This window comes from Staurois parvus, unplaced genomic scaffold, assembly GCF_062004578.1.
Source record: "Staurois parvus isolate SC_StPar_1 unplaced genomic scaffold, SC_StPar_1.0 ptg000165l, whole genome shotgun sequence".
NCBI classification, from domain to species: Eukaryota; Metazoa; Chordata; class Amphibia; order Anura; family Ranidae; genus Staurois; species Staurois parvus.
Window position 1 is genome coordinate 19,197,774 of NW_028317961.1, and position 25,613 is coordinate 19,223,386.

At 41.4% G+C, this 25,613-nt stretch overlaps 1 protein-coding gene across 2 annotated transcripts in view; it reads left to right on the forward strand.

The window, feature by feature from the left end:
* PCMT1 (protein-L-isoaspartate (D-aspartate) O-methyltransferase) overlaps positions 1-20,690 on the forward strand; it is a 99,425-nt gene extending 78,735 nt beyond the window's left edge. Inside the window, exons 6-8 of one of the 2 annotated variants that reach the window (XM_089676277.1) lie at positions 12,588-12,673; positions 16,502-16,671; positions 19,868-20,690. In XM_089676277.1, coding sequence (XP_089532403.1) covers positions 12,588-12,673; positions 16,502-16,671; positions 19,868-19,880 — 269 coding nt within the window. In that variant the 3' untranslated portion in view covers positions 19,881-20,690. Of the gene's footprint in view, positions 1-12,587; positions 12,674-16,501; positions 16,721-19,867 lie in introns of both variants that reach the window. The other variant, XM_089676278.1, reaches the window with a different exon arrangement.
* Positions 20,691-25,613: the final 4,923 nt, after the last annotated feature.

Here is a 25,613-nt window from a genome sequence, read left to right on the forward strand (position 1 = left end):
CTCTTCTCTCCCTGGATCAATGGGGGGGCGCAGGCATGTTCGCAATACGAAATAGAAAGCGACGTAGTATTAAATCGCTTTGCCCAGAGCCGCTGCTCTACCACACAATGCAAGCAGGCGGTCGGCAGGTGGTTAAAAAATAAAACCCTCAAAATAATAAAATTCTGAAGTTTTTTTTTTTACGATTTTAATTTATTTTTTAAATACTTTTATCAAAGTAGTGCAATGTTACCATAGTATGCATAGCGGTTACATGATCACCGGGTCCCGTTAACCAAGATCTTCATTCCACTGTGTCCCTTGGACACAGCGGTCACGGGTGGGGAGCGCTGCCCCCCTGTGTTAGCACTGAAAGAGCGACGTACCTGTACATCGCTTTGGCTGTAGCTGCTGCCCATCTGTAGTACATTGCAGTCTGACATGAAGACAGAGACACTGTTTTTTGTCCAGCTATATTTACTCAGTGCGACTTACAACATCTAAGTAAAAAATAACACCAGCATGTCGGAAAAAAAAAACCCCATCAAAAATAGAATCGCAGAGTTGGAAAAAGTATCTCCCCCTTGTGCCAGTTTTTTGTTGAATCACCCTTTACTGTAATTGCAGCCTTTAGTCTGTCGGGATATGTCACTACTAACTTTGAACACCTAGACTTTCCAATATTTGCCCACTCTTCTTTGCAGAACTGCTCAAGTTCAGGTAAATTTGATGGTGACCATTTGTGGACTGCAGTGTTCAAGTCATTCCACAGATTTTCATGGGGGTTTGAGTCTAGGCTCTGACTAGGCGATGCAAGGACATTCACCTTTCCCCCCTTCAACCGCTGTGTGGTCATTTTTGCTGTATGCTTTGGGTCATTGTCATTTTGGAAGGTAAACCTTCTTCACATTGACAACTTTCTGGCAGAGGTCAGCAGTTTTTCCTTAATAATTTTACAGTATTTTGCCCTGTCCATTTTTCCTACTGCAGATAAACACCTACATAACTGGATATTACCACCTCCATGCTTTGCTGTTTGAATGGTGCTATTTGGATGGTGAGGTGTATTGGATTTCTACCAAACATATCGTTTAGTGTTGAGGCCAAATAATTTAATTTTAGTCTCATCCGATCATAACACCTTTTTCCATGTGGCCTCAGAATCTTCAAGGTGCATCTTAGCAAAGGTCAGTCGTGATTGCATGTGGCCTTTCTTGAGGAGTGGCTTTTTTTTCTTGCAACCCTCCCATACAAACCACATTTGTGGAGAATTCGTGATATTGTTGTCACATGCACACAATGACCACTCTTTGTCATAAATTCCTGCAACTGCTTCAGAGTTGCTGTAGACCTCTTGGTAGCCTCTCTGACCAGTTTCCTCCTGGCTCTTTCATCCAGTTTGGAGCGACTTCTTAATAATAGACTTCACTGTGCTCCTAGGCATTGATACATTTTTTTGTATCCATCTCTTGACTTGTGCCTGTCCACAACTATCCCGGAGATATTTTGACCGTGACTTGCCACCCACAGTTGATTGTTTGCTTCAGTTGCACTACCAGGAATTGAAATGCTCCAGGAAAGCTCTTTTCATGCTGAGCTAATCAAAATGACCACAGCTGATCACAGTTCAAAGTCAAATGACTTTGTGTGTTATTGAGCAGGTGATTAGCTACACCTGATTTCATTTTAGGACTTTTTTTTTTTAGGAATTTAATTTTTTTCTGACATGTTGGGGTTATATCTTAAACTTGGAAATACAGGCTGCAAAGCAACAAAATGTTATTGTTTTAATAGGGGTGATTTATTTTCTATATCCACTGTACAGTTGTGTTCAAAATAATAGCAGTGTGTTGAAAAAAGTGAATGAAGCTCAAAATTCTTCTAATAGCTTTTATTTCCATACACACAAATGCATTGGGAACACTACACATTCTATTCCAAATCAAAACATGAAGAAAAATATATCAAATTTGTGTTGTTCCTCTAAAAAAAAATTGAAGAAAAGTGAATATTAGACTGTTCAAAAAATAGCAGTGTTTGTATTCTTCTTTACAAACTCAAACCTTCACTATATAAACTGAAAAATGTTTGAAGATTTTGCTTTCCTTTGAATCACTTAATGAATATTTAGTTGTATAAGCACTGTTTCTGAGAACCGCTGTACATCTGGGTTGCATGGAGTCAACCAACTTCTGGCACCTGTGAACAGGTATTCCAGCCCAGGATGATTGGACTACATTCCACAGTTCTTCTCTCTTTCTTGGTTTTGCCTCAGAAACTGCATTTTTGATGTCACCCCACAAGTTTTCTATTGGATTAAGATCCGGGGATTGGGCTGGCCACTCCATAACGTCAATCTTGTTGGTCTGGAACCAAGATGTTGCACGTTTACTGGTGTGTTTGGGGTCGTTGTCTTGTTGGAACACTCATTTCAAGGGCATTTCCTCTTCAGCATAAGGCAGCATGACCTCTTCAAGTATTCCGATGTATTCAATCTGATCCATGATCCCTGGTATGCGATAAATAGGCCCAACACTGTAGTATGAGAAACATCCCCATATCATGATGCTTGCGCAACCATGCTTCACTATCTTCACAGTGTACTGTGGCTTGAATTCAGTGTTTGGGGGTCGTCTGACAAACTGTCTCCGGCCACTAGACCCAAAAAGAACAATCTTTCATCAGTCCACAAAATGTTGCGCCATTTCTCTTTAGGCCAGTCAGTGTGCTGTTTGGCAAATTGTAACCTCTTCAGCACATGTCTTTTTTTTTTCAACAGTGGGACTTTGCGGGGGCTTCTTGCAGATAGCTTGGCTTCACATAGGCGTCTTTTAATTGTAACAGTACTCACAGGTAACTTTAGACCTTCTTTGATCTTCCTGGAGCTGATTGTTGGCTGAGTCCTTGCCATTTTGGCTATTCTTCTATCCATTTGAATGGTAGATTTTCGCTTTTTTCCACATCTTTCAGGTTTTGGTTGTCATTTTAAAGCATTTGCGTTCATTTTAGCTGAGCAGCCTATCATTTTCTGCACTTCTTTATATGTTTTCCCCTCTCCAATCAACTTTTTAATCAAGGTACGCTGTTCTTCTGAACAATGTCTGGAACGACCCATTTTCCTCAGAATTTCAGAGAGAAATGCACTGTAACCAGCATGTACAACATTTGCTGCCTTCCTTCCTTAAATAAGGGCAATAATTGCCACCTGTTTTTCAAAGAATGAATGACCTCACTAATAGAACTCCACACTGCTATTATTTTGAACATGCCCCTTTCAATTAGTGATTCAATTACACAGAATCAGCAGAATGCATGTCATGACTGTTGGGTCTGTTGGATTTCTATTACTCTACTACACCTGCTAGTAAATTATTTGCCATGTAGAAATATAATTTCCGCCAAAAACAGTGATTGATCAGGTTAGTGATGTCTGACTGCTATTATTTTGAACACAACTGTATGTCCACCCTTTTGCATTCAGTTACTAGATTCTAGTATTCCTGCTTCTTTAGCTCTTTGAATTTTTACTTTTTATGGCAGCTACCTCACCCGAAGCCCCGGGCCACATCCTGGTAAACACGAGAAATTATCTTGTATGTGAAACTTGAATTGTGGTGGAAAGTGTGCTAAGGAAAGGGTACAAAGGGAAAACAGCCTACCTATTTCACACTCCACTTTTTTTTGAGAGTTCTTGCTTTTCTCCATTCTCTCCTTGGCTTTACCAGCTCAGATGTAAGGCCTGCTGTCATATCTCCCTTCCCATTTTCTTCAGCAGCTCTTCTCCGTTGTAGTACAGCTACATCTAATATCTGTTTATTAATTTTTATTTTCTGGCCTAATAGCTGCCCTGTCCAAAACCTGGTGCCAATAATGCAAGGATTCTAGAATTAATCATCTGTAAATAAATGCTAAAAAAAGCTAAATGGGAGGCCATGGTCCTTCATGGACTCTAGTACCATGGAAGAAATAAGTTTCTGATTACTTAGTATATTAAAAATATGAATCAAGCAAATATTTATTACAAATATAGATTTTTCTTGCATTCATTGGCGGACACAGCTCAGGTTTAGATAATCACTAACTGGGTATATTGTGTCCTGCTGGAGTAGGACATGACGTTCAATTAAATAACAAGACTGCCCAAGGGCTGGCCCCTGCTGGAGGTCAAAACCCCCTCTACTGATGTGCTTTTTTAGCCTAGTGTCTAGGAGTTAGGATTTACAAGAGGAAAATTATATGACCTTGGCTTTTCCTTCAAGCAAGTTGCTGGCTAAGTGACAAGCCAGATAATATAGATCCTGGTAGTCTCCCTAGTTGCAGCCATCAAATGCACGTAGTTCCATGCTGCATGTAGGTTTGACTGTAATGGCCCAGTGCAGTGTTCTTGTAGGCAGTCTGTGGGGTGTTTGCAAGCCAGCCTGATGGGCAGTTACAGTATCCTACTTAATAGTCTTGAGTACCTTGGCTTCAGTCGGTCATGGTCTGCAGTCATCATGGTGTCTGTCTGCCCCCACCCTTTCATGTCTCACTGCTCCCTCATTTTCTCTATTTTGATGCACTGGGGGGGTAAGATGAATGTTTGTTTTTAAAGGCTCCAGATTTCATGCTATCGGGGCTACTGCTGAGGTTAGAGGTTACTGTACTTTTGAGGTGTCTGACTAGGAGACAACTGAAGAGAGAGGTGTTGAGGCCGAGTCTTTAAATTTAGTGCATGTTGATGGCCAAAATGCCCTTTGTGCCAGAGATGGTTACCTTGAAGACCACGGCTTACGAAGTAGTGGAAGCCACTGCTGTCATGTTTGTACAGAACTTCTGCCCTAAGTTCTGAGTTGCGAAGCCTGACAGGGAAAAGGTGATCAGTGCACAGTCTGCTTCAAGTCACTAGCATGGATGCATGCAACCTTCCCGGTCAGTCTTCACATAGAATGTTGCAGACTTAGAAAGTAGGCTATATACTAGTTTCACTCCTGCGGGGCGGTTGCCAACTGCTGGGACTAGGACCATGGGCCTTCAGGGCTGTGAGTGTACCCATTCTGGGAGGTACACTGTTATGGGTCAGTGGCATGGAGAGAGTGACGTGTTGGGGGGGCAGGCCTCCATGGGCCGCCTGCAGGACAGAATTTCTACTCTTCCCCAACTGTGGTATGGAAATTCAGGGGTCTACGGAGATTTTATCTTGTCCGGTTTGTATACTGTTGCTACTGGTTTCCCTCTTATTCCCTGGTTCTCCTCTCCCAGCGTCGGGTATGCCAACGCCATCCCCATCCTGTGACTATCTGGCACATATTTTGAAAGGCTTCCTTTTTGGGTAGAACATGCATGTGTTCAGCCATAAGTACGAAATGCCCACCCCCTCCCTCTGAGTGCCATCGAAGGATTCCAAGTCTGAGTCTCCTCAGACAGCAGTTTCAGTATTGGACAAGGAGCCCAATTTTAGGGTCTCTGCATCCTCAGGAGAAATGAAGAACAGTCTCCCTTAACCTCAGAAGCAATGAAGAACAGTCTCTCTTAGCCTTTCTGCAAGAGCAGGCCTTAACGATGGTGTTAATTAAGTTAGTCAGTGATACAGTTCAAATTGTAGATCCCCCTCCTTTGGCATCTCATGCGCCTTTATAGTTCAGGATACATAAGCCAAATATATACCCTTCCCTACTACTCTTTTTCTTATTTTATCTATAAAGAGTGGAGGTAACTATCCTGGCTATTTGTTTTGCCATAATGCTTTTTGGTTTGTTATACCTGTGAGGAGAAGGTGAATAAAAAGAGGCACCTTCACCTGCTTTAGATCATCCTGCTTCCTTTTTAAACAAGGCCATTTATTATTTCAGTGGTGGATGGTCCTTCCCTGAAACTCTTCAAAGCCAAAGCTATTTTGCATTTTTTGCACACCTGTCAAAATGCACTTTTTAGCCCTGAAGATTCTCTAAAATCTCATAACATTGTATTTCTGAAAGCAGGGACCCTGGACAATGACAGGGTGGTAGTTGCAATTTTTTATGGCACACAACATTGGCACAATAGTTTATCAAATACAAATTTTAAGAACAAAATGCACTAAAATTAATTTTAGTGCACACAAATGTAATATATTTCCCAATTTTTTGGTAAATATAAATTGGTGTTGAGTCAAGTAAGTAGGTATTTAACATATAATTTTTGATGACTTTGTTTAAACTTCTTTCCCCACCTAACTACTGCTGTAGGACCAGTAGCCTCCATGTGATATATCTGCAGTGACAGGTTCTCTTTAATGTCTGATAGACCCCTGATGTCTCCCCTGCACTTCACCGATGCTAATGTAGCACACATTATGCTGCTTCCCCGGCCACAGCAGCCAGGGAATGATTGCTCTGAACCAGAAAATGATATACACGGAGAGGGAGGCTCTACTCGGCAATACTTGCCATGCCCATATGGGGCTCACAGGTGGAACACTGGAGCCTGGATACATGGCAAGGCAGTTGGGTTGGTGGTATGTTCCAGTCCCTGTGGAAGTGTTCCACCAGAAAGCCATCAATCGACTTGACAAATACACCTACACACACACTCCTAGCTGCTGCTGTGTAAATGCTGCTGCCATTGATGTAAGCCTTGTATTGGGGCAGCCCCTGTCCAGCTCTAGGGGGCAGGGGTTGGCTTTTCGCATTAGCAGACAGTTGGCTAATCCCAAGTCTTGGACAAATGGGTTTATGAACTGATAGCCTCAAATAACAAAATAGAATTTCAAACACCCCGTCTACAGAGGTTTTTCACCTCCAACCCATGCCTATCTCTTCAGCAATTAGCGGACTTGCATCTGATTGTTCAACTGATCCAGGGATTGGTGATCCCGCTTCCAGCAGCCAAAAGATTCAAAGGTTTTTACTTAACCATCTTAATGGTGCCTAAGAAACCCTGAAGTTCATCTTATCTTGAATCTCAAAGCCTTGAATGTTTACCTCAAAATCTAAAAGTTCAAGGTGGAGTTGGTTCATCGGTGGCATCCCTGCATCAGGGGGACTTTCTAGCATCCATAGACACCAAGTTTTCATACTTCCATGCAGGGGCGGACTGACAACTCATGGGGATCATGGGGCCCCTGTGTCCTTGCCCAAACTCAAAAAAGCCTATGAAAAAGGTACCAGGGTCATCACATGGGGCCCTCTACTGACCTCGGGCAGTGCCCGAGTTTCCAAATGGTCAGTCCGCCCCTGCTTCCATGTGTTCATTTACCAGGGGCACCAGCTGTTCTTGCACTTTGAAGTAGGGGAGGAGCACTATTATTCCTGGTCTTCCAAACTAACCATGGCTCTTCTGTTGTCCAACAAGACGTTGGCACCAGTGTTAGCTGCTGAAACTGTCCAACCTGTCCATTTTTATTCAGGCTCTGGAGATTTCAAATGGCTGTTAAACCTTAAAGATTTCTTCTTGATTTATGTTACTACATCTTGAATGTTTGGGGATAATCCTGGATATCAAGCAGGTCAAGGTGTTCCTTCCCTCATAAAAACTGCAGGAACCTCAACTTCATGTATGCCTACTGTGTGCTGGACTGAAAGATCCATGTAAGTCACCAGACAAAACCTTTAGTTTGACTAAGTCATTCTCCCTTTCCATGATGGATAACAACAAACACCAGCCTGCATGGCTGGAGAAGAGTACTAGGTCCCTGGTCCATTCAGGGGTAGAAAACCAGCAGGCACACTTCAGCCCAAAAACTAGATCAGGGAGAGTGGGTCATTCACCTGAATGTCTTGCAGAAATCTGAAAGCAATGGGGAACCAGAAGTTGATCACGTCTCAATCGAAAGGTGGATCAGCTATGTAGTAAGAGCAAAAGACCCTTGGGCAGATACTGCGGAGGCCTTGGTAGCTCTGTGGGTTGCTATACTCTGATATATTCTTACCCAGCAGTAGGACTTTCTCTGTACTGTAACTGTGTGTCTGTCTCTCTCTCTCTCTCTCTCTCTCTCTCTCTCTCTCTCTCTCTCTCTCTCTCTCTCTCTCTCTCTCTCTCTCTCTCTCTCTCTCTCTCTCCCTCTCTCTCCCTCTCCCTCCCTCCCTCCCTCCCTCGCCACCTGGATCACTTTTACATGAAAGCTGATCGCCGACTTAAAAAGAAAAAAAATACCAAGCACACAGCTGCAGTAGCTGCCAATAACTTTTTAACCCCTTGCATACCAGGACGTTTATAAATGTATCTTGGTAGACAATGAGTTAAGCTTAATTAAGGGGGTTAGGTTACCATTATCACTGTGGGACCTTTTAGTTTTTGTTGGTGTTGCAGAAACAGCCTTTCAAGAATGCAAGGGAGATTCTGCTGCTAACATTATTTCAGAAAGTGGCATTTTAGTGGCCATTACCGCCACATGCAGGGTCTCTGAACTAGTAGTGTTTTCCTGCAAGCCTCTATTTTTGATCCTTCTTAAGGATAATGTCATTCTTTTATTTTCCTCCCAAAGGTGGGTGGGTCAGCTACATGTAATGGCTTTGCAGCATCAAATGTTGCTGTCTCACACTGGATTCGGCAAACCATTCAATCCAAGCATGTGCCAGTATACACAGAGAACCACTGTATCCAGTTACAATACACTCTGTGAGGGTGGTAAGTGCACCTCAGGCTTTTGCCGTCAGGCATCAATTTTTCAGGTTTGTAAGGCCACCACTTGATCACCAGTTTGTACATTCATTAAACTTTCATGTAGCAGTCTTCCATGCATCAGCTGATACCAGTTTTGGGTGGAAAGCTTTGCAGACAGCAGTATTACTGGTCTGCATCATTTTTCTTTTAAGACAGTCTATTTCTCCGTTCTGTTGTTTGTCATTCAGTGTGTTGATATATTTTCCATTGTGTTTTCCCTGCCACCTTTTGTGACTTAGTTGTCCACAGCTGTGGGAGGAGTTTTGGTCACCATCAGGGATCACCTTTTCTTATTTTTAGCTGCACCTAGTGTCCTACTCCTGCAGGTGGTGATATAACCAGTTGGTGATTATGTAAAGCTAAGCTGTGTCGTCCAATGAATGCAGAGGACAAAATTTTTACATTGAGTATAAGTTTTTTTTTTTAATGTAATTATTATAAAAATCCTACATAATCCTTAATTGTGTAGTAGAATACAGGCCCTTTTAAGTCTTGACCATGGCTTATACTGACACTATCTTCAGGTGAGGACACTAGCAAACAAAGTTTTTAGGACAGCCAATATAACCCCTCCCACTCCCTGCAATCCTCAGTATTGTGCTAGTCTCCTTTGGCAACCTCTTTCCACTGAGAGAAGGCTTCTAGCCTACGGTTCCAATACTAGAAAATTGAGGCTTTTGCTTGGTTCTTCACAAGAAGTGCTTTCTCCACTTAGCTGCATTGATGACAGTGAAGTAATAGAACTGCAATCAGTTGCCCCTTGGCAGTGCCTTGAGGAACCATATCTGGACCCTGATCCATGGAAAACAAGAGGCTGGCCTGTGATGCTTACCCTCAAAACAGCAATGCAGTGTAGTTAACTGCAGAATGCTGTAGAGATCCACAGTAATCAAAATTCTGGTAGTGATAGTCCCTGAAGGCTTTCTGCCATGGAGGAGAGGGTGTGCCCTTCCAAAGTGCCCAAAGCAGGGAATTTTCACCTAGTGGTCTATCCTCTGGTAAGGTTCCTGTTCCCTGGTGTGGCGAGTCATCAGCTTTGCCCCTTCCACTGTGGGCCCCTCTCAACCCTCTCTCTCCCAGCCTTGGGGTAATCCCTGAAGACCTGGCTCCTGCCTTGGGTATAATTGGGTGGGCTGCAAGGGTACAATAGGCAAGGAGCAGTGTCTTCCAGAGCTTCTGCACAAGTTTGAAATAGTTTGCCATGGCCTAGCGTGTGCCACTTTTAAGTAGTTTTTCCTGGCCAATAGCATCGCATTCACCACTTTTCACATTGCAAGTAATTTTGGCGCATATCCTGTGGCACATTCAGGCAATGGCCCATTCTGTATGCATAGTCCCTCCCTCTGTAGAAGGGACACAATCCTGCCTCTTGCTCAAAGCACCGACCAACCACTGGTGTAGCGTCAGGAGTTGCAATTGTGACACTGCCTCATCCTCCAGGGGGCCCATGCGGTCTCCCTGTTGCATTCTGTTTTACACTTGGACAGGAGGGGTGGCATATACAGGAACTAATCCTCTCCATTTCCCTCCTGCAACAACTTGAAAGCTGGCTTCTCCTCTCCCTTCTGCTGGCATTCAGCGGCTGCAGGAGGAAAATGTTCGTTATGCTATTCAAAATAAAACATTTGAAATTCTGAACCATTTCATTTAATTGTGGCCTGCAACCAGTTACCAAATTATTTAAGTAGCCCTCACTCTTAAAAAGGTTGAGCACCCCTGTCCTAGATGATATTCTGTGGGATATATCTGTCCTTTCTTTAATCTGCAGCGAAGCAACATTTTGGCCTTCAGCACCCTGAAGGGTAAAGCCTTGGCATTGGCCATTCTCTTTCAGAGACTGTTGGTCACTCATTCCATTTGTTAGGGGTGGCTAAGATCATTTTAAAATAAATACTTTTGAACTGTATATGTTATGTACCGAAGTGAATTTCCATACAAATATTTGTACGCTTTGTTTAAAAATCTACTACTAAATGGCTAGCTTCAGATTTTTAAGGCCTGCCACCTGGACTTCTGTTCACACATTTGTTTTACCAGGAGACTGTTCAAGCCTCTGCTGACAACATCTTTGGCTTCAAGCCATTTTTGAGTTGGGAACTTGATTCCCTAGTGTTGGGTCTGTTGGCAGTTCTCTTAAAGTACGGTACAGGACCCCCCCAAACCCCCATGGGCTGCCCTAACAACATAACTTAAAGAAGCCATTGTCCTGTACTGTACTCCAAGAGAAGGATTGTACAGGTTATTAAAAAAATCCTTCGTTTAGATAGGAGCTAACACATTGCTAAGAAATAGATGCTGGGAAGGTTTGATGACTCATATTTTTCTTTTTAGTAGTGTTTTCTTCCACCATTTTGTGTGGCCTGCGTTGACACTTGGAAGAAAGACAAATGGCTAAAAGCGAAGCAAGCTTTTTTTTTTTACTTTCTGCCATCTTCTCAGGATGGTAGAAAAAGTAAGGTACTCCTTACTTTTTCCTCAAGTTTACCCTCTCCATCTGTATATATGCATACACTAACTGGTCTTAAAATAAACCTGCCATGAGAGGATTGATCAGCTTCCATTGCTGACTTCCTTCTGAAACTTCAAGGTGCTTGGATGACATGTCAACTACTGACTTTAATACGTTCAGTCACTGATCTGAAGCAATCATGCAGATTAGGAAGGTCCGCTAAGAGTTCAGGGTAAGTCACTGAAAAAGTAGCAAGGCCATTGGATCAGCATGGTAGCCAGGAAACTGACATTTCCAAAAGGGTAGAACAGTAATAACAGCCTTTGTACTGGGACAATTTCAGAGCTCAGAAGTACTCTATAAATGTCATAATTGATATCATGTAGTGTTTATGCACACTCTTGCTTGTTTAATGTTTTTAAATAAACTTTTAAAAGGAGAAGTATAGCCAAAGCTCTTTTTTTATTTTTGGCTGTACTTCTATAGATCACAGAAATGCAGTTAGTTCTGCACTCCTGTGACCTGTTTTCATCCAACAACGGGCTGAAGTCTCAGAGCCGGTCCAGGATCTAAAAATATCCCAACCATGTGGTCGGAATCCGCCCATAAACCTGGGTCGGCAGCTGGCTCAGCCTCCCATAGAGCCGCTGAAAGCTTGAGCCAGCCTCTCCTGCTCCCTCCACAGCCCAGTGCTTCAGTGAGCGCTGGAGGGGCAGAGCAGAGTCCGTGACTGACATTCACCACTCTCTGCTCAAAGCAGAGGGGAGAACTGAACAAATGCAGTGTTTGGTCACTCTGTTCTCTGTGCAGAACTGTCAGGGGGCAGATACAGCTTCAGATTGATGCTGCATCCACCTAGGAGAGTATACTGTTGTGTTTTTGTTTTGTTTTTTCTAAAGCCCATACTTCTCTGTTAAGGTTGTATAAAAGTGTATGTCCAACTAAAATGTTTTTATTATTTTTGCATACAGTGGGAAAGAATTAAAACCTCTCTCTATCTCCATTAACAGTAAAAATAATTTTCTTTTCCCACGTCATTTAAAGATTAAAAAAAAGTTTTCAGTTTGACATGCGCTTTGCCTAAATTTAGCTTTTGATGGCTTTTACTACTTTGCTAGTCTGTACTGTCCTGATGGTTCATAGACAGATCTGTAGGTGTGCTTTATACCTTGCAGTCATGGCCCTTGATGAGTGACAACTAAACGGTTACTGAATAAACCACCTACATTTTACTGTGACAAGTGAAATGTTAATTGTAATAAAAGCTACTAAGCAACAAACCGAAAATGGATGCCTAATATTTAAAATGGCTGCACCCATGTACATATAGAATTGCAAATTATTCACAAATACAGGTTTTTAAATGCATTAAATTGATGAGATTAAGTTAGCCACTTTAAAGTACATGTCTTAAAACTATATGGGAAAAATAACAATTCCCTTTAAAGACCTGTTTCACTATGGTGCATGAATCCAGTATACATATAAAATGTGACCTTTTTTTCTTTTTCTTTTTTTTTCTTTAATGTGTATATATCAGTTGGCGATGGACGAATGGGCCATCCTGAAGAGGCACCTTACGATGCTATTCACGTTGGGGCAGCAGCACCTGTTGTACCACAAGCTGTATGTATTAATTATACATTTATTGTTGCTAATGTGCAGTGAAATAATATAAAAGTATAATTTTTCTTTTAATGTACAATGTTACCAAATAAATTTACAAATGTTGAATTGTATATAGAAGAAAAAAAACATTGCACTTGAGTAGCACTCTTGGAGACTGATAACACATCAAACCACTTCTACCTTCACAAAAGGTGATGAGTCCACTTGGTGAGATCCATTTCAGCAGTAATGTTCACTGCATCAAATAGAATAGAAGAGCACTCCAAAGTTTCAGCATCATAAAAGCACTTTAATTTTACAAGTAGTTACAGTGAAAGTTCAGGCTATGGCCAGTGAAAGGACATATAATATCAAAAATTGCCAAGGTGCTTCATGTAGAAGACTGACGTATAAGAGGTGTGGGGAAGACTAATATAGCTGCTTTTATGATTTTTATATACTTTAATTAATTCCTATTAGATTTAAAGCTCACAAATGACCAAGTACAGTATGTAACAATTTTGTTTTGAAATAAAATAAAAAAAAATTCTTAGGGAGATCTTCACTATTGACTTACACAGCTTTTAGGCTGTTAATTTTGATTTTGTTTCAGAAAAAAATATGTTTATCATAAAGTTATAAAGAATAAATCATTAAAGCATAATTAAAAACCGAGTGTAGCCTCTCCAACTATCATCATGTCTTAGTTTTTTTTCTAGTGTCCTAGGAGGATGGACATCAGCTCTGCGTTTTAAAGACCTATCTAATTTTCTAGCAACTTTTTTTTTCTTCAATCAAGACTCCTTTTTACACAGTTACTGATGGTTTCTCTGACTTGCAGCTATCCTGTGCAGTTCTCCTTGGCATGACTTTTTTGCTTGTACTGCATCAGGACCCCACTGGATTGGATATTGCGGCTTGATCCAGGAAGTGACCCTTGCTGTGGCACACTTTCCAGGTCAAGAGCTGCAACCATTGCCATTGCCTCTCTCTCCCCTTGTTTGTGAAGACTCGCTTAGTGGGTAAGCCATTCAGGCTAGACCCCTCAATTTTGTTTGGTTGCTGGGAGCATTTTCTGACTAGCAGATTCTTTAATTGATTTACCTGATGGTTTCTGAGCCATCTGCTACAGAGTTTCTGAATCATTAGTGTCTATCATAAATGAGTCTTCTCCTATGAAGTTGCAGCCCATTGCTACTGTTCCCAGGTTAAAAGGAGACCTTATTGATGCAGTGCATACCACTCTGAAGCTAGAGGATCTCCTAGTGCTGTTTCTGGCTTTGGGTTGTATAGGACTGCTAAGGCTGCAAAGACTTTCTGTTTGCACTCTCTCTTTTTGCCTGTTATTTCTGGATTGATAAGCTCTTTGCTCCCCCCCTAAGCAGTTGCTGTCTCTGTACTTGCTTAGTGATGATTTTCAAAAGTGGTCCATTTATGTTGTGGATCTGGCCATTTCTTGTTTTAACACAACTACCATACTGGTGGAGGATGTTCCTCTATTTAGGAACCAACTGAGGAGCGGCCAGGGTGCCTTCCTAGAACTGTTCTTATTGGTGGGCCCTGCCCTACACCCAATTTTGACTTTCATTTTGCTTTGCCAAACCATGTCTGATTGGTCCAAATCCCTTAAAATGGATCTACCCACTGCTGGCATTTTAATGTCTGACATTAAAAGTTAGCTTTGATAGCCTGTTAGAAGGTTCTTGGCTTTTTTCTCACAGTACCCATTCATAGGACTATTTAACCTTAGGCACTGATCTGCAGAGCTTTCTCATAAGGATCTGCATATACTTCTAGGGTTGTTTCTTGGTTGGCTCTGGATTCATCTAGAATGCTACTAGGGGCAAAAGCACTCCTGTTCTTCAGTGGAAGGAACTTAAGTAACAGGCCAAGTCATTTCCTGCCAGGAGATTTCCTTCTACATTGATGGCTCTCCACCCAGCTGCAAGATCTGGTACTCCAAAGCTGCCAACTGCAGCGAAAATCCCTCTTTGACATGAATGTGTGCCCTCCTTTTTCCAGAGTGGGCGTTTGTCTGTTGCCCTTTGCACCCACCCAGATGTCTTGCATCCCTGTTGTCTGGCTACAAGAGGTGGGATCCCAAGATGACAAGCTTCCAGTTTCCTTCTCTGCCCCTTCCTTGGTTTTCTTACTTCACACCTGCCTGCGTCTCCTTAGCCCACAAATTTCAACCCTCTACTCAGCTTTTCAGCATTAGAACAAACTGTTGGAGAGGGTCATCCAATTCCGATCCAGTTAGTGGTGGTACTGTACATTCAGCCATCAGAGAGGAACAAGAAGTCTCACTGCGGCAAGAGAGGTAGAGCAAATCCTGTTCTTGGCAGAATTTTCATGTTCGTGCCATCAGGTATTTGGCATCATCAAGGGTCAGATCTCTGCTTTTTCTATTCTGTTTCAGAGACCATTGGCTTTCCACACTCTTAAGACCTTTGTGCAGGAGATTTTCCTAAGGTGGTCTCTGTCTTCCAACTTAACCAGGACACAGTCCTTCCATCCCTCTGTCTGGCTCCAGTTCACCAAAAGGAAAATTCCTTCCATTGTATGGATGTGGTTCATGCTGTGTGTTTCTTTTAACTTCTGCTTGGTTCAAAGATAAACTGAGGGATTGATTCCTTTTTTTGTCATCTTACATGGGTCCAGTAAGTGTTCCCCTGCTTCTTGATCCACCAATTCTAAGTGGCTCAGATAGACCAACCATCATTCAGAGTCATGGTCTTCTCCTGTCATTGAAATCTGTTGAAGGAGATAGATCCCAACCATTTGTGTCTATTATTGAGCTCTTTGTAATACTTTGATACAAAACAAATGTATGCTGGTATAAGAAGGGGTTATAGCCTGGATTAGAAAATCCTTTTCTTGGAGTCTGTTGACATTGGTCCCACCCCTATGTGTTTATGATTATGAACTTGATACTGCTTTACTATAACACGGAACCATGATGGCAGTAGGAGGGATTATACCCAAGGATTTGACCTACAGTTTTTTGTTTAGCAGAGTCCAATCCTCCTGTAGGTGGCAGTCCAACAATCCCTTTTTTTTTTTTTTTTTTTTTCCCCCATATATCGCCATAACAGAAATCAGGCTATCCACTCACTAGTATGTCACTTTGTTTGATAGTCATTGATGATTGGATATTGTCAGTCTATATCATTATTTGGTTTGTGCACAAATATGAAGTCATATGCATACTTAAGTGTCAATTTACCAGGAAACATTTTGCATCAACATTTTCAGCCACATGGACATTGCCTTGTCATTCCTGAAAATTTTGGAGTTAAATTCCTGTCCCTTTAAATCCCTGTGGGCAGCTTTCTAATCTCTCTAAAACCAATCCCAACATCTCCAGCGGTGTCTCACTTCTTTCTGTACATATTCAAGATCACAGTATGTAGTTTTGTTCATTGCACTCCCATGTTGACGCACATATCCTGCACACCTTCTTGGACTGACAGGAATGTGCTGCATTACAGTCCCAGTACTAACACAGCATGCATTAAAACATTCTTTGAATTAATTTACTCCATTTGCCAGCGCACAACTACTTCACTTGTTCGTTTTTTGTTTTTTTTTTCATTCAGTGCTAGAAATGTGGAATATACAATATATAGTTTGCACTGTTTAGCAAATGAACACACTTCAATATAGAAGTGAGGTGTGCTTATCTATTACAAAGTGACTGAAAGGAATCCGAAGTGTTGAGAGTATGAAATAGCGTGTGAGGAACTTTTTCTTTCTTTTTTTCTGCTTTGGCTCAGTATCAGAAACATGTTTGACTCCAACTGCAAAATACAATGGTGCTTGAAATGCTATGTTTTGCTTTTACAGCTTATAGATCAACTTACACCTGGAGGAAGATTAATACTACCTGTTGGGCCAGCTGGAGGAAACCAGATGTTGGAGCAGTATGATAAATTAGAAGATGGAAGTGTCAAAATGAAACCTCTGATGGGGGTGATCTATGTGCCTTTAACAGACAAAGAAAAGCAATGGTCAAGGTGGAAGTGATTTTCTGTCCCACTCTTTCTTCTTCCAAACACAAACAAGGTGAAAGGTTTGGATTTTAGCAGATAAATGTAATGACTGCATTTGCTGCTGTCACTGCTTTCTGCTACTTCCATACCATTAACACTGGCTTAACAAAGTAAACCCTGGCATGCTGCGATGGTGATTTCAGAAGTAATTCATCCCACGTTACCTCTGTGCATGACTTCTGGTACAGAAGTGTAAGCATGGAAAGAGTCAGCTTGCCATTTCAAATCCCTTTGCATTTTTCATTCTTTTGAGTTGCTTTACTGTAATTACAGGGACTTTTAACTGCAAACATAGGTTATTCTATTTTACAGTTATTTGTGAAATAGTGTTTCCTGCCCAAGAAGGTCTGCTGTTAACCAAACTCAAAGCTGAAGGATTTTTGAGGTTCCCTTGTTTTAAGATAATGGTATGCAGTAATAGTGTTTTTGGTCCATGCAAAACTGCATTCTCTAATATAACGGTTCAAAAAAAAAAAGTTTTATTATGTTAGGGTATACTAACCTAAACTTGCGCTTTCAGTTGCAAGGCATATATAGTCCTTTGCAGTTATTTTTGCTGTTTAAAGGAAAGCTTTACAAATATGCATGTTGAAATTTCTGACTTGACTTGGTACAGGAGCCCAGACGCTACCAGGCAACTAGCATTTCCATGTAGAGGTCAGCAGGTGCTTTCATACAGGGAGCCATGTATTTATCTGTGAACGTTATATTTTGTCACCCACTTTTTTTATATTTATCTTTTGATTTCTTTAACTGCCCGCCTAGAATTTTTGTATTCCCACTGTGTTCTTTATGATACAAAAATTCATTAGACCCCCCCCCCATCAAGAAATAAGTAAAATGTAAGTTTTTAATGATGCAGAGACCTTTTAACATTATGTAAGGATAGAAAGACAACCACAATGGGCTGATTTTGAGTTGTAGGGTTCCAAGATATTGGTATCCAAAAAAAAAAACAATAGCACTCAGATTTTCTATAGCATTTATATATGACACTCCCATGAAATATACAAATACTAAAATTTTCCTTTACGTTAAACCCGCCACAGCAGCCCCTCTAATGTCTTATACACCCCTGTACACAGTCTGTGGTCCATGGGGAGCTTCACAGCTGCCACTGCAGACTCTCCACTTGGGAATCTTGTCCATTCCTATCGAGGGGATATATATATATCTAGAATATATCCCAGTGATAGAAATAAAAAAATATATACATTTGAAATATTAATGCAGCCATGTTTTGCCCATGGACTAACTACAGTTGTGTTCAAAATAATAGCAGTGTGTTGAAAAAAGTGAATAAATCTCAAAATCCTTCTAATAGCTTTTATTTCCATACACACAAATGCATTGGGAACACTACACATTCTATTCCAAATCAAAACATGAAGAAAAATAGATCAAATTTGTGTTGTTCCTCTAAAAAAAAAATTGAAGAAAAGTGAATATTAGACGGTTCAAAAAAATTTTGTTTGTATTCTTCTTTACAAACTCAAACATTCACTATATAAACTGAAAAATGTTTGAAGATTTTGCTTTCCTTTGAATCACTTAATTAATATTTAGTTGTATAAGCACTGTTTCTGAGAACTGCTGTACATCTGTGTTGCATGGAGTCAACCAACTTCTAGCACCCGTGAACAGGTATTCCAGCCCAGGATGATTGGACTACATTTCACAGTTCTTCTCTATTTCTTGGTTTTGCCTCAGAAACTGCATTTTTGATGTCACCCCACAAGTTTTCTATTGGATTAAGATCCGGGGATTGGGCTGGCCACTCCATAACATCAATCTTGTTGGTCTGCAACCAAGATGTTGCACGTTTACTGGTGTGTTTGGGGTCGTTGTCTTGTTGGAACACCCATTTCAAGGGCATTTCCTCTTCAGCATAACGCAGCATGACCTCTTCAAGTATTCTGATGTATTCAAAGTGATCCATGATCCCTGGTATGCGATCCCCATATCATGATGCTTGCGCAACCATGCTTCACTGTCTTCACAGTGTACTTTGGCTGGAATTCAGTGTTTGGGGTCGTCTGACAAACGGTCTCCGGCCACTAGACCCAAAAAGAACAATCTTACTTTCATCAGTCCACAAAATGTTGCGCCATTTCTCTTTAGGCCAGTCAATGTGCTCTTTGGCAAATTGTAACCTCTTCAGCACATGTCCTTTTTTTTTTTTTTTCAACAGTGGGACTTTGCGGGGGCTTCTTGCAGATAGCTTGGCTTCACATAGCCATCTAATTCTAACAGTACTCACAGGTAACTTTAGACCTTCTTTGATCTTCCTGGAGCTGATTGTTGGCTGAGTCCTTGCCATTTTGGCTATTCTTCTATCCATTCGAAGGGTAGTTTTTGGCTTTCTTCCACGTCTTTCAGGTTTTGGTTGCCATTTTAAAGCATTTGCCATCATTTTAGCTGAGCAGCCTATCATTTTCTGCACTTCTTTATGTTTTCCCCTCTCCAATCAACTTTTTAATCAAGGTACGCTGTTCTTCTGAACAATGTCTGGAACGACCCATTTTCCTCAGAATTTCAGAGAGAAATGCACTGTAACCAGCATGTACAACATTTGCTGCCTTCCTTCCTTAAATAAGGGCAATAATTGCCACCTGTTTTTCAAAGAATGAATGACCTCACTAATAGAACTCCACACTGCTATTATTTTGAACATGCCCCTTTCAATTAGTGATTCAATTACACAGAATCAGCAGCATGCATGTCATGACTGTTGGGTCTGTTGGATTTCTATTACTCTACTACACCTGCTAGTAAATTATTTGCCATGTAGAAACATCATTTCTACCAAAAACAGTGATTGATCAGGTTAGTGATGTCTGACTGCTATTATTTTGAACACAACTGTATATCTAGAGTTACACCTTTTTAATTTCTTTGGAATGTGCTGCATTCAGAAATTGGTTGGTATAGTTAATAGAGGGGTGTGTGTGTGTGTCCTTTTTTTTTTTTATATACCTTTTATCTACTCACAAACTAAAATGTGTGCACTGTACTTAAAGTGCATAAATATACATGCTTGTGTGTATTTATGACTGATGCAATTTTTATCTTGCTTTTTGCTTTGCATTTGCCTTGTATAACTGGATGTTTTATGCTCTTTAACCAGTAACCATTAATTTCCTATTCTCTTTTTCTGCAGGGATGAATTGTAATGGCTTCGTCACTCCAATCCAAACATAGTATTATGGCGTGGTGATTCTACTGCGCTCTTGAAGGCTTTTTTTTTCCCCCCCAGACTCCTCATCGGTGCAGCTTGTTTTGGATTTTGTTTCCCTGTGAAAATGGCATGGAGGTTTCTTTTTTCCCTTTTGGCTTTTAAGAAAAATGTAAACTGTGCAAATTTAATTTGAGATTTAATTTGAGCTTTTGTTGCCCCTCATTTTATGCATTTTTAAAATGCCAGTGTTCGACCCAGTGCAAATGCACCACATTGTGAACTATTTAAAATTGCATATATATTGTTTATTATCTGGAAACATTAAAACTGCATCATTCAGCATCAATGGTAAATTAATTAGCAAAATGACACTACATGCACAATTTCACGTTTCTGCTAAATGCTGCTAAACATTTAGAACCGAGCTTCCTTCTCAGAGCTTTTTTTTTTTCTTCTTTTTGGTGTGGTGTGCTAGAGTAGCATGTGAATGCAGTAAGCAACTTCACTTAACTACCAAGATGTGTGTTTCTTGCTACCCCACAGGTGCTTGAGCACATTGACCTGGTACCTTCAGTTCGAGAGCTGTAGTCACCTTAAACAATTCTGTTCAGTCTGAACACACAAATAGTTTTCATCGTTTTCAGATAAAGAAATAATTGGCAGCCTATGTTACATCTAAGCTTTTTTCCTGTTGATGCAGTTTATAGTTCACTGCTGTGTACAACACGTGCTGTGTAAGCCATGTTCTTGCAGTTGAACAGTTTATGCAGTTATGCTTTGCCAAATAAAGTACAAAACAATGGAACACTCCTGAGGTAGTTCTTTTGTGTGGTGTCATTTGTTATTACTTTGAATTGACATGAATGAAAAGATTTACAGGCTGACTGTGTAATAATGGATCTGAAGGATTTTTGCTTTCTGTCATTCCGGGAACAGTGGCATACAAGTTGCTAATTTTTACTTTGTTTTGTAATCAGTGATGTCTTTGAACAGATGGCAAGAACGCTAACGCTGCATGACCTTGGCAAATGAAATAAATCAGCAGAGACCTTTGTAAAACCCTTATGTGTGCGATTACTTTGCGGCAAGAACATATATTTAGCATCCCAGCATCAAAATAATAGCAATAGTGAGCGTTACAGATGTAATATACCAGCCCATTGCCTTACCAAACCTGTAGTTTCTCTGGAAATGAACAGACTAAGTTACAGTCACACTGGTCAGTATTTGCTGTAACCACTTTCTGCCCGCCCACAATGTACTGCGATCAGACAGCAGCTACAGCACTAGTGACATACCTGTATGAACCAACACGTTAACACCCCCCCCCCCCCCCCCCCCCCCGCTGCCTTCCAAGGTTTTCTTTGCTCTCCCGTCTGACCGGGGAACCAGAGAATGCAGCCAACACTTTCGCTGGCTGATTGGAGACTGAGATGCCTCCAATCATTTCTATTGTCTAAGACAGGGGTCTCCAAACTATGGCCCTCCAGGTGTTGAGGAACTGGAAGTCCCATGAGACCTTGCAAGAATCTAACAGCCACAGGCAAGACTCCCAGAGGCATCATGGGACTTGTAGTACTTCAACAGCTGGAGGGCCATAGTTTGGAGACCCCTGGTCTAAGAGAATGGAAACTACGATCATTTCCGTTTCGCCGGATTTAAACAGCACCATTTTAACATTGGGAAAGCATCTGATCGCACCAATCTTGGTGTGGTCAGATGTTTACAGGGCAGAGGAGAGATCTAGAGTCTAATAGACTCCAGATTTCTCAGAAAAAGAGTACCTATCACTATAATATATATATATATGTCCGCTTTAATTTGAGGGTATTTACATCCAAATCAGGTGAACGGTGTAGGAATTTCAACAGTTTGCATATGTGCCTCCCACTTGTTAAGGGACCAAAAGTAATGGGACAATTGGCTTCTCAGCTGTTCCATGGCCAGGTGTGTGTTCCCTCATTATCCCAATTACAATGAGCAGATAAAAGGTCCAGAGTTAATTTCAAGTGTGCTATTTGCATTTGGAATCTGTTGCTGTCAACTCTCAAGATGAGATCCAAAAAGCTGTCACTATCAGTGAAGCAAGCCATCATTAGGCTGAAAAAACAAAACAAACCCATCAGAGAGATAGCAAAAACATTAGGCGTGGCCAAAACAACTGTTTGGAACATTCTTAAAAAGAAGGAACGTATCGGTGAGCTCAGAAACACCAAAAGACCCGGAAGACCACGGAAAACAACTGTGGTGGATGACCGAATAATTCTTTTCCTGGTGAAGAAAACACCCTTCACAACAGTTGGCCAGATCAAGAACACTCTCCAGGAGGTAGGTGTATGTGTGTCAAAGTCAACAATCAATAGAAGACTTCACCAGAGTGAATACAGAGGGTTCACCACAAGATGTAAACCATTGGTGAGCCTCAAAAACAGGAAGGCCAGATTAGAGTTTGCCAAACGACATCTAAAAAATCCTTCACAGTTCTGGAACAACATCCTATGAGACCAAGATCAACTTGTACCAGAGTGATGGGAAGAGAAGAGTATGGAGAAGGAAAGGAACTGCTCATGATCCGAAGCATACCATCTCATCAGTGAAGCATGGTGGTGGTAGTGTCATGGCGTGGGCTTGTATGGCTGCCAATGGAACTGGTTCTCTTGTATTTATTGATGATGTGACTGCTGACAAAACTAGCAGGATGAATTCTGAAGTGCGATATCTGCTCATATTCAGCCAAATGCTTCACAACTCATTGGACGCCGCTTCACAGTGCAGATGGACAATGACCCAAAGCAGACTGCAAAAGCAACCAAAGAGTTTTTTAAGGGAAAGAAGTGGAATGTTATGCAATGGCCAAGTCAATCACCTGACCTGAATCCGATTTGAGCATGCATTTCACTTGCTGAAGACAAAACTGAAGGGAAAATGCCCCAAGAACAAGCAGGAACTGAAGACAGTTGCAGTAGAGGCCTGGCAGAGCATCACCAGGGATGAAACCCAGCGTCTGGTGATGTCTATGCGTTCCAGACTTCAGGCTGTAATTGGCTGCAAAGGATTTGCAACCAAGTATTAAAAAGTGAAAGTTTGATTTACGATTATTATTCTGTCCCATTACTTTTGGTCCCTTAACAAGTGGGAGGCACATATGCAAACTGTTGTAATTCCTACACCGTTCACCTGATTTGGATGCAAATGCCCTCAAATTAAAGCGGACAGTCTGCATTTAAAGCTCATCTTGTTCATTTCATTTCAAATCCATTGTGGTGGTGTATAGAGCCAAAAGTGTTTAGAATTGTGTCGATGTCCCAATATTTATGGACCTGACTGTGTGTGTGTGTGTATGTATGTATGTATGTATGTATGTATGTATGTATATGTGTATATATATATATATATATATATATATATAATGTAATTTACATTCCCTGTGATAACAATAAAAGTTATCCACAGAAAAAATATGAAAGGGACAGTGCAAAAAAACAAAAGTAAATTAAAGTCATCCTCACCCCCCATGCTCGCACGTAAACGCAAGCGGTGGTCCTGTGTTGGTATGTAAACAGAGTTCACCATGCATGTGAGGTATTGCTCCAAACAAAAGTTTTTCTTTTGTTTTTTGTCATTTTCCAAAACTTTGTAGCAAAATATAAAATCTTCCATGAACTCAACATGCCTCTCAGCAAATTTCTTAGGGTGTCTGCTTTTAAAAATGGGGTTTTTGTACTGCCCTGGCATTTTAGAACCTCAAGCAATATGATGGGCAGTCAGAGTAAAAGCTGCATAAATTCCAATATATATACCTAGATTGTAGACACTAACTTTTACACAAACCAATTAATATTCGCTTGCTTGGATTTTTTTTTGCCAAAGGCATGTAGCAGAATGCTTTTGGCCTAAATGTATGACTAACTTTGAGTTTATTGGACATTTTTCTTATAACAAAGTAGAAAATATTGGGGGGGGGGGGGGTGCGCGCCAAACTTTCCGGTCTTTATTCATCTATATCACAATAAAATAAAAACCCAGTGGTGATCAAATACCACAAAAAGCTTTCTTTTTGTATGGGGAAAAAAAAGGACATAAATTTAGTTTGGGTACAGCGCTGCATGGCCGCACAATTCCCAGTTGAAATAGCGCACTGCTGAACAGCAGAAAATGGCCTGGTTATTAAGGGGAGTAAATCTTCCAGAGGACAAGTGGTTAAAACGAAACTACACTGCATCTGAGCACCACAAACATAAAACACTATTTAAAAGAGAAGTATGGGTTAAATTAAAATAAATGCTGCTGATCGCTCAGTTATCAGTATTCTGTGACTGTCAGTCTCCGTCTCTCTGCTCTGCCCCTCCAGCACTCGCTGGCGCTCCAGGCAGATCGCTGAGAGGCTGAGCCAGATGCCAGTCCAGGCTTCTGGGTTGATCCCAACCATATGTTTGGGAACTTTTCAAAGCCTGTATTGGCTCTGTGACATCACAGTAGTGCAAAATAAACTTCACTGCTGCAGGGCCATCTTTAATATTGATTGGACCCTGGGCAAACTTTATTTTTTGGGACCACCTAGCCGCCAGCCCCCCACTCTGAGACATACAACAAATAGCAGCTAGACTCAAAATCAGTTTACTGCAGCAGATCAGGCAGCGATTGGTTGCAAGAAGTTACAGCATATCATTACTGCTCACTGACTAGTTCATAGTTTGGTTCACTGATCAGTTGCTAGAGCGTACAACACATAATTTCTATTTGCTGATTGGTTGTTAAGAGGTTACTGCACATCATCACTGCTCACTGATTAATTGCTAGAAGGTACTGCACATCCTTACCGCTCACCCATTGCTTCTTAGCGGTTACTGCACCTCATTACCACTCACTGATTGGTTGCTAGAGGTTACTGCACACCGATTGGTTGCTAGAGGTTACTGCACATTATTATTGCTCACTGATTGGTTGAGAGATTACAACAGATCATTACTGGTCACTGATTGGTTGCTAGAGGTTACTGCACATTATTACTGCTAATTGGTTGCTAGAGGTTACAGCACACAATCTCCTCCCTTCCTGCACACCACAGACTGCAGAGGGGACAAGACCCACCAATAGACAGAAAATTCTTGAACTTGTTATTAGCAATGAGCATATCAGAGAACACACAACTATGAAGTTTGACTGAGTGCAGGTAGGAACAGAGCCCAATGTGAGCAGCATCTCCGAGGATGGGCTGCCAGGGTACATAAAGAGTGCAGGCTTGAAGGAGGCACTATGTACAAACTGCAGGGTTGATGGGTGCACTTTTTATGAGGTGCAGAGTTGAGGGGTGCGCTGTGTATGGAGTTCAGGGTTACATTTTATGGAGTGCAGGGTTAAGGGGTACGCTATGTAGGGAGTGCAGGGTTGAGGGGTGTGCACACAGATATTCACAGACACACATTTTCACAGTGGGGCTGCAGAGGAATACTTACAGCGTGTCTGTGCAGGCTGCTGGTAAGGAGGAGCTTTTGCCTGTGTGGATTTCCCGCCCCCTCCTTCCTCTGCTCTCCTATAGAGATTGATGTGTAAAGCAGGGAGGGTTCTGAGTGGCCTCCGGAGCGCTGTCACTTGTAAATACAGAAGTAGTGCTTCTGTATTTACAAGTGACAGAAGTGAGCAGTGCTGGAGGTGGCGGAATTAAGGCTGAAGGAAAAACCTTGGGGGCAGCGCGGGCTCAGGGAGCAGCTTCTTTGGACCCCACAAC